The following is a 9,404-nucleotide window of genomic DNA, read 5'->3' as shown; positions in this document are numbered from 1 at the left end:
AACAGATGAAAATTGGTTTTTCAAAAGGCACAAAGGAGTATTTGTTGGAATCGACGCCGGGACGAAAGAAGAAATAAAAGCTAATAGCATAGAGGAATGAAGAGCCGTTAGAGAACATACAAGTACCACCAAGAAGCAAATCCCTTCCGTATGCAAGGTGTCTTTGCCGGCCCTGGTCCCCCAACCATCATCCGCGCAACTCCTCGTCACAGTTTCAGGTTTCCTTCCACTCGTCGTATTATAACATTCTAGCTGTTGTTCGATTTCCTCAGCGCATCGGCGAGCCACTCCAGACCTTCGTACAGACCGTCACCCGTGGTGGCGCAGGTAGATTGGATGTACTAAACATGGATTAGTGAACCGTCAAGAATCCGCACCGGCAGTCAAGCCAACTTACCCAAGCACGACGGGTAAGACTTTGCAGACCAAGCTGCTGGGTGATCTCGGCGGGGCTCATGGCGTTCTAGAAAGTCATCAGTATCACACTGAATACACAAGCGCAAATGGATGTCTCATACAGGCAGATCCTGCTTGTTGGCGAAAACAAGGAGCAGAGCATCACGAAGTTCATCTTCGTTCAACATGCGCTGCAACTCTTCCCGGGCCTCGACAATACGGTCGCGATCGTTGCTATCGACGACGAAAATGATACCCTGGGTGTTCTGGAAGTAGTGTCTCCAGAGAGGCCGGATCTTGTCCTGTCCACCGACATCCCACACGGTGAACTGAATGTTCTTGTACTCGACAGTCTCGACGTTGAAACCTTGACAAGTAAACCCATGTCAGCAACAGCTTCCTTCTCGTACGCGAACGAACGACAACGATTGTCCAGGGTGATGGACCGACGGACGACCCGAAACAGCGGGAATGGACGACTGACCAATCGTGGGAATGGTGGTGACAATTTCACCCAGCTTCAGCTTATACAGGATGGTGGTCTTTCCGGCGGCGTCAAGACCAACCATCAGAATTCGCATCTCCTTTCTACCCCATAGTCTATCGAACAGCTTCGAGAAGGTGAGACCCATGTTGGCGGTGGCGTAAACGAGTCTAAGGGGCGCGCGACGTTGAGGTCAGTCAATCGAACGTACAATCAAGCGTTTCCCTTCTGTCTGATTTATAATGGAGAATATGACAGATATAGGCAGAGAGAAAGAGTTGAAGATCAAAATGCCAAATGACACCGGGGACTGAGTATGGGGTGACTTTGAGAACGAGGGGCGTATTCACACCGGGCAATAACGGTGAGATGGGAGAGTGTGTTCAGGGGACAGGGACAGGGACAGGGACAGGGCAGGGAGAGGGAGAGGGAGAGGGGCAAAAAGAAGGGAAGTAAGTCGAAGAGAAAATAAAAAGAGATTTAAATTACAAGGGTAGACTTACCAACACAGAAGAAGCTGGAGAATGGAAAACAAAACGTGGATACACGAGGGTGATGGTGGTGATGATGATGATGATAGATCGATAGATAGAATTAAGGTAAGATGGAGTAGTAGACAGACCACGCTCTCTCTCTCTCTGTGTCTGTGTCTGTCTTGTTTTTGTCGGTGTTGGAATTTTTGGGTGCAAAATGCCAGGTCGAGAAATTCAGCCGCCGGCGTAGCTTCCGTCACTAACGAAACCACCAGAAATCACCACACTCTGGCTTCTCGCTCCAGGTATTATTGTTCACTTTTGATGGTGTCAAATTTCATCTGATTCTGTTCTTGAGCAATAGTAATGACTCTACAGAAACAAGACCTAACAGTCTTGTCTGCTACTTTTCCATTTATACTACAGCGCTTCTTGAATCTTCTCTGCCTGGACGAAGAGGACACGGTGTTTCCCGTGCATCGGCGCACTAAGAACGGCTCCTTTCAGGGCAGTGATGATACTGAGGCAATCATATACTACTGACTATCACTGCTTGATGACAGCTTGGATGCTGAAAATCAAACGAGTTGCTTGCGCAAAAGTCACTTACGTTGACGCCTATTCTTGCCTGTAATCATTCCATTTGGTGTTTCTTTTCCCCTTTGCTCACACTTCCACTCCCCCCAAATACAGAGGCCCAAAGCCCAGACATTCAGGACCTGGTCCCTTTCTGATAGGTCCCGGTTGGCTCTTGAATCAGCCCCGTCCCAGTGGATCGCTCTGGGTGGCACTGGGCCTAGGTATCTATCGCAATTCGCAAATGTGCCCTGTCTCGTGCTCTTCTCTTAAAGTAACGTGTTATTAATACACACTGGTTATGCCGTATCTCATCGCCACCACTCCCAGGTTGGTGGTTGGCTCCAGATACCCGTCGCTCACTGGTAACGCGAAACCCACAGGGACCACTCTATCTACGCGTCATAATCATAAGAAGCCGTGGATGCAGGTAGATCTGGCTGTATCTAATTTCGAAAAATTACGAGCATCCTTTCTTCAGATTCAAGTCGACTGTGGGGAGTCTCATGGTGCTTGTTCATCGTCGTTTGTGCATCAAATCTAGTCGACATGTTTTCGCTGATGCCCGAGTTTGTCCTTGGATGAGGAGATAAACGTCCGCGACAATGATTGATAGATTGGCTTGCCCTCGATGGTGCCGCTGGCGTAACCAAAGAGAACAAGGACCAGCAATGACAGGACCATGATGACTGCGAAGCTGACCCAATATTCGGTCTGCGTATACACTCCTTTGACACCTCTGAGTTCGGTCGAAAAGTATGCGGTCATCAAACTGACTGGCAAGAATAGAATCGTGATTTTCGCCAGCAGAATGGTGATTCTCGTCAGCTTCTCGACAGCCTGGGAATCTTTCAGGGCGATCAAGTTGAAATTCTGGACAACCTAGTCAACAAAAGGCTACATTTGGAAGCAGAGAGGTGCTCACTGACCAGGAATGTGAGGGATTCTTTCTCTGTCAAGCAGGCGTCGATTTCAGATAAGCAATACAGTTTGATGCGATCAAGCAATCTTTCGAAGCGAGCAACGGCTGCAGAGCTCAATCGCACGCCCACAGAGTTTTCGGAATTGGTCCACAATTCTGGTTCTCTCTGTAGCGCTGAGAATCGAAGTGCTTCACCGCCCCGTATGATATGCCCAGGTGACATTTTCGGGTGTCGTGAGCGAGCTTCATCGCGCAGCAGGCGCTGTCTCTGAAGCACACGCGTCAAAATGAGCTCGTAGCTCTGGTACAGGCGCCGTAGCACTGCCAATCTTCTACCCAGCCAATGTAATTGATTTACCAAGTCGACGATTGGTTTGTTCAACATATCCTCTCTCTGTTCTCTTAAATCAGTACCTGAGCACGAACCACCCGTTTGTAAAGTGAATCTTACCAGTCGATCCAGCAAGATTCCATATTTATGCTCACGCTTCGCAATTAGAGCATAACTCGACACCCAGTCATCGAAGATGTAGTAAAAAAGCAGGCCAGGGCCATCGTCCTGATGAATACTGACGTGGTCCGAACGAGGGTCATTGAAAGCTCGCACTCGAATGGTGACCAACGATTCACTTTCTGATGAAGCGGAATGCTGCTTGGAAACACCTGAAAATATGATCTGCACGTTTCTGCGAACAATTCCCAGAACCGACTTGACTTCCGATTCTGGGCTTGGCTCTGATATTCTAGGATACGGGTTCTCTTGGATCGATATGACAGTCCCTGGGATCGTCAGCAACTGGGGCTACAATTGTGCTAGGGCTGTCTGCACCATCGTCGCAAAGGATTAACCAGGACCATAATCTTTTCCCACTAGGCAGGTCTCGTCCGTTTGATATATCAACGTTCGGAATCACGTATAACGAGTTATACCCAACACAAGTGTCTGGATTCAGTCAGCATTCGCCAGTGATGATGGGAATCTCCGAGTTTACATCGAGGGCCATGATCCACCGAGCAAAAGTGCCAAATCTGGTTTGTGACATGGGCAAACGTAAGGCCTCGGAATGACGCTGCCTTCTGGATGTCGTCTGGATCCGATAAGTTCTTCAAAGAGACGGCCTCCTCAAGATCTTCCATGCGAGGACGATGCGATCGATCAATGCTTCTGTGGAAGCTAGCCCTCAGAGACTGCACAGGTGCTGGAGCTTTTGGCGGAGCTGCAACGGGATCGGTACACATCATCCCCTGCAGCCTTTCCGAGACGCCGTAGTAGCTCGTAATTTCCTAGACCGTCAGCGTTTTGTACGCTTGTATATCATTCCTGGCGAACCTTGATCGCATCCTTCTGTTCTTCAGGGGCCCAAATATTGCTTCGACCAGACGTCGTCAGTATCAATATATGAACGACAGATAACAACTCACATCCACCTAGTCCCGAAACATTTTGGTTTCTGAAGCTCCACGTATCAACATCTCTTGTCGCCCATGGCCATACGAATGCGACTTACTGGCTTCCGCAGCAACAGGCCGAAATCCTCCTGTCCCAGATTCATCGCACACCAGGCATCATCATTCCCGAAATCCAGCACGAAATTCTGCGTCTGTGCATCTCGCAGGCGTCTGAGATATGCATGAAAACAAGACTCCTCATCAATATCGCGAAATTTATCCTGGAGGGCTGGTCGACCTGTAAAGCTCGCGTAGTACTCATAGGGGTTCTGGTCGTGACTTGCTAATGAGCCGGACATACTGTTTCCAGTTTACCTAGGTATATACCTGTACGATCCTCAAGTCTCAAATAATCTCTACACTGAACGAAATCCGAGTGAATTGAATAAAGAACACAAATTAAGCCCAAGGGGGGCATCGCAGAGCAAGAGTGATATTAATATACGGAGTATGCTCCAGGCCAAGCGCCCAGTCAGCGCCTAATCATAAACCCGCAGATAATAGCCCTCGTGTGGCTGCCGGCTGACCCTGACATCCGCACGAATCGATGTGTTACAGAATGCACGGATGGATTACCATTGTTGCTTGATTGTTGCTGTTCTTGCATGCAGCTGACTCGTCTGTTTTCCACACGGGGATGCCCTGTAACTAGGTATGTGGCAAGTTCATGCTGCTACTGATCAATTTTCTCGAGATTATCCAAGTGTAACTTGGACCTGAATACATTCGTGCAGTATATGTGTATTGCTTTTTACTATTCTTATGTGGCCAAGGCGTTGACCTCCATGTAAATATTTACAAATTGAATGACACCAAATGTGCTCTGTGACAGCATCACGTGGGGGCTATCGGAAGGCCTCAATTATGCAGCTCTATTTATGACTCAAATCAAAAACCAGAGTCACTACCCACTACCGGGAGCACATTCACACAGAGAGGTCGCGCTCTGATTCTACAAACAGGGACCCGTCAAGCGCCTCAGTACACCTTCAACTTTTACAGTGACCAAAACACAAGACTAATTCGTAATGCTCGTTGTATGTCATTTTGTGTGGAAAGGGCTCAGAAGTGAGAATCTTCTCCTCGTGGTGTCAGGTTCCTGCCTTTGTGGAAATAAGCCAGCTCGTGGCATTCCGTATAAACTAAGCGGTTAAGGACTGTGGGAAATCAAGACCGAGGTTCTCCAAATCCCAGATCTGCCCTAATTCACCAAGATCCATGTTGAAAAGCTCATGAAGGTCTGAGGACGGAGGTGCCAGCGGTTCCAGGGAGGAATAACCTGACATTGTGGGAACATATGTTTCAGGGCTGCGCATGTCTAAAGGCTGCAGATTGTTATTAATGGCAAAGTCGATGCCGGGGACCGCACTCAAAGGTAACTGGGAGTCAGAGGGCGTCTTCAACCCTGTAAGCGGGTTGTCGGAGGACTTGGAAAGCAGGATCAATTTCTCCTCTGGGGTCAAGGAGAGCTTGTTCACAAGTTTTGAGAGCACTGAGTGGCACATTGCGGCGGTGTTCGTGTTGTGGATAATCTGTTCTAGTGTGCCCAGAGCCACGCCGATTGCTTCAATGACCTTGTCTCGCTGCGGGAGACATCGTCCAGGGTCGTGGATGATGGCCGAACATAGGCTGGCGGCTGTGTCGAACATCGCAAACGGGGCAAAATGAAACTTGGCGTTTGAAGGCAACATGCAATCAAGTAGCTGGTGAGCCGCCTGGATCAGTTTCAGTGCAATGTCAATGGCAGTGGGCTGGAGGCTTTTCTCGATAGAAGAGGTGTCTTGATGTACGTCTCTTGTGAGACATTGTTTCAATGGCATGAGCATGACCAGATAGGCAATAGCATGCAGCTGATTGCGCTGCACCTCCACGTATTTGTAACTACGGTCCCATTGCATGTCAGGATTGACAAGCCTATAAGCAGGCGGAAATGAAGCAAGCCATTGTTCGGTCTCTTGTTGAACAGTGACGGCGTTTGCGGGAGTCATCGTTCCACCCATCACCCCTGGTATCTTGGACAAGGCCTGGCCGAGTTGACACTGGAGCGCCATGTGTACTATAGGCGAGGGCACGTCCGCTTCAATATGGTCGCTTTCCAACCTCACATTGGGCATTTCAAAGGAGCAGTAAGTGCTGTTAATGATAAAAGGGCGGGATAGCATTAAGGACATTTGCCTTGCTAAGTGAGCCTCGAAGTCTAAATAAGATGAAAAGGCAGCTTACCAGTCCCAACTATACAGGATACACCACAGACGTCGCCTCATTTCCTTGTCAAACTCTGGAAGTCCTACCTTAGCGAGGCTCTTATGCATGCCTATTCGATGAAGATGTTCGAAATTAGCGCCTTTTTTGATGAGCGACTAGGACTCCCTATTACCTAACTCTTGGGCCTCGTGGATGGCGGAGCTCAAGGCATGCCACGATTCAACAAACATGGCTTCGGCCTTATACCAGGATGCCGTGAGAAATAGTTGCTGAACTTGTGTTAGTCTTCCTTTCCCTGGAGCAATGGTGCTGCTCAGTTGTTTGGCCGCATGATGGTAACGCTCAGAAAGGCTCTCAACACTTTCTCCCAATTCCATTTCGAGCTTCTGCCTTAGGCCAGCGTCGAGGAATAATGCTGAACATGCGCATGTCCGTAGTAATAGACAAGTAAACTCTGAAGTCAACGGCTGGCCGCTGGCTTTACCCGACCACCATGTAGAGTAATCACGTAGGAACATTGGTGGATAGAGGCAATAGTACTGCGAGTTCGTTTCGCGGATATAGTGTTGTACCAAGATATCTAGAATTGTGTGAGCTCGTTTTTCAAGCGCAGATATTCGTGCACATACCTGTATATGGCTTTGGTGGGATTACACGTAATGCATTCTCCATTTCTGGAGAATATGATCCTTGTGGCTTCTTTGCAATTGCAGCAGAATCCTGTCGAAGACTTAGTTCACAGAGAAATTCTAACAATCTTTCGTCGAAAAAGCATACTCCGCTTGTATACTCTCCTGATTGAACCTCAGGGAGGTACCCCAAGACCTTGAAGTCCTCTCTACTGTCCTCCATAGCGATCCCAGCCATGGGGGAGGTCATTGGCCCTTTGTCGACGCTAATAGCGCGAGGAGGATCGACTGGTCTAGACAAGTTTTAGCCAAGAACGGGAGAAGTGAAAATATCCATAGCGAACCTCGAATCATCAACAGTTGCTTTACTCGCTCTCAACACCTTCGGTGCAAATTTACATAGGTGGGCTATTCTTCTTGCTTGACAATGATTACATGGCCATTCACGGCTGCACTATGAGGTAGGTCAGAGCATGTCAAGGATGCTTCTCCAGATTACGGCCTTGGTTTGCTTGCCTTCTGCTTCCGACGTTGACATTCTGTGCAAGACTTAGCAGCCAGGCGAACGGCTCGACCGTTCTGAGGCTCGTTGACCATCCTGGGCGATCTAACTCATCAGGAATGTATTAAGACACCATCATTCATTGCGCACTCAAGTAGTAAAACCGAAGTGTTAGATTGTTGCAGAAATGAGGTATGATTGATCGGTGTAAGCGCCACTGAGCTAATCGATCGACAATAAAGCCTAGGTACCTACCTGAGGTAGGTAGTTGTTTATGAGCATAAGGTTATTTACAGCTTAGTAATTAATGACTCTAGTTAGGGCAAACCTAGTCCCCAATCAGGCTAGTGTCATCCACACCCACAAGCGGAGAACGGGATTTTCTCATGGCGGACAGCGAGCCGAAGTCTTTTTCTCTCGTCCTTGCCCCGATATTCAGCGCAGAGCCACACCATAAGAGTTATTCTTTTGGAAGACTGTCGCCATCATGTCTAAGATCACAGTCGGTATGCATAAGAATCTCGCTTGCGACTATTGCGAATCAGCAACTAATTTATTGCCTCGTTACAGCCGGAGTGCGCGAGAATGTCGAGCAGCTGCTCAACTACTCTCTGAATGAGAAGAAGAGAAACTTCCTCGAGACCGTCGAGCTTCAGATCGGTCTGAAGAACTACGACCCCCAGCGTGACAAGCGTTTCTCTGGCACCATCAAGCTGCCCACCGTTCCCCGCCCCAACATGACCATCTGGTACGTCAACTTTTCCGACCGGCCAATCCTTCAATGAAGAGTTCTCATATAAATCATGAGGGAGGAGGATGAGGTCGCACATAGATCTGGAAATAAGGTTGCTGACCGTGATTGTCTGCAGTGTTCTTGGTGACCAGCACGATCTCGACCGTGCCAAGCACCACGGCATCGATGCCATGTCCGCTGATGACCTGAAGAAGCTCAACAAGAACAAGAAGCTCATCAAGAAGCTTGCTCGCAAGTACGATGCCTTCCTTGCTTCCGACACCCTCATCAAGCAGATTCCTCGTCTCCTGGGTCCCGGTCTGTCCAAGGGTATGTATTCTCGGTTCCCACAGCACGCACTGCGCGCGGCATTGCCTCTTAGCAAGGGCTAACTCTACGCAGCTGGTAAATTCCCTACCCCCGTCTCTCACAACGAGGACATGGCCAACAAGGTCACCGAGATCAAGTCTACCATCAAGTTCCAGCTTAAGAAGGTTCTCTGCCTCGGTGTTGCCGTTGGCAACGTCGGCATGACCCAGGACGAGCTCGTCGCCAACGTTATGCTGGCCATCAACTACCTCGTCTCCCTGCTGAAGAAGGGCTGGCAGAACGTTGGCAGCCTTGTCCTCAAGGCTACCATGTCTCCCCCTAAGCGCCTCTACTAGATTCTCTGCGCAATTAGCTTTGTGTCGGGGTTTCTTTAGGAGCTCAGATGTGGGATTGTATATGCCATAGATAGGAAATGTGATGTCCACGACTTGTTCCTAAAACTTTTTTTTTTTTTTTTTTTTTTTTTTTTTTTTTTTTTTAATTTTTTTTTTTTTTTTTTTATTTTTTTCTTTTTAAAACATCTCCACACCCACAAAAAAAATGGGAAATATTTCAGCTCCTTTTTTCTTACAAAAAAAAAAATATAATAACAATATAACCTTAATACATAATCCACGTATAACATCTTCACTCTCAATTCTCCAATCGTATATTACCATTGTAGCATCTATGTATATTTTGTTATCTACTTTCTGTGTCACTATT

General features: G+C 48.1%; 4 protein-coding genes across 4 annotated transcripts; 1 reads left to right on the top strand and 3 right to left on the bottom strand.

Annotated features, from left to right (window-relative positions):
• Positions 1–248: 248 nt before the first annotated feature.
• arfA (putative ADP-ribosylation factor) lies at positions 249–1,028 on the bottom strand (the record flags this gene model as incomplete). Its single annotated transcript, XM_026755095.1, has 4 exons — positions 249–341; positions 398–463; positions 519–763; positions 881–1,028. 4 exons carry the CDS (start codon positions 1,026–1,028, stop codon positions 249–251), a joined length of 552 nt encoding a protein of 183 aa, XP_026609601.1.
• Positions 1,029–2,469: 1,441 nt separating this feature from the next.
• Positions 2,470–4,599, bottom strand: CDV56_100933 (uncharacterized protein; the record flags this gene model as incomplete). Its single annotated transcript, XM_026754552.1, has 8 exons — positions 2,470–2,802; positions 2,859–3,152; positions 3,210–3,245; positions 3,303–3,631; positions 3,844–4,135; positions 4,182–4,221; positions 4,274–4,302; positions 4,360–4,599. 8 exons carry the CDS (start codon positions 4,597–4,599, stop codon positions 2,470–2,472), a joined length of 1,593 nt encoding a protein of 530 aa, XP_026609600.1.
• An 843-nt stretch (positions 4,600–5,442) lies between these two features.
• On the bottom strand, positions 5,443–7,384 carry CDV56_100492 (uncharacterized protein; the record flags this gene model as incomplete). Its single annotated transcript, XM_026754111.1, has 5 exons — positions 5,443–6,433; positions 6,524–6,614; positions 6,678–7,085; positions 7,135–7,225; positions 7,283–7,384. 5 exons carry the CDS (start codon positions 7,382–7,384, stop codon positions 5,443–5,445), a joined length of 1,683 nt encoding a protein of 560 aa, XP_026609599.1.
• A 739-nt stretch (positions 7,385–8,123) lies between these two features.
• On the top strand, positions 8,124–9,034 carry CRP74 (60S ribosomal protein uL1; the record flags this gene model as incomplete). Its single annotated transcript, XM_026753736.1, has 4 exons — positions 8,124–8,142; positions 8,207–8,384; positions 8,506–8,699; positions 8,772–9,034. 4 exons carry the CDS (start codon positions 8,124–8,126, stop codon positions 9,032–9,034), a joined length of 654 nt encoding a protein of 217 aa, XP_026609598.1.
• Positions 9,035–9,404: the final 370 nt, after the last annotated feature.

Source organism: Aspergillus thermomutatus (assembly GCF_002237265.1).
Source record: "Aspergillus thermomutatus strain HMR AF 39 chromosome Unknown NODE_469, whole genome shotgun sequence".
NCBI classification, from domain to species: Eukaryota; Fungi; Ascomycota; class Eurotiomycetes; order Eurotiales; family Aspergillaceae; genus Aspergillus; species Aspergillus thermomutatus.
The sequence above is the reverse complement of the archived record's forward strand: the minus strand, read 5'-3'. Positions and strand labels throughout refer to the sequence as shown.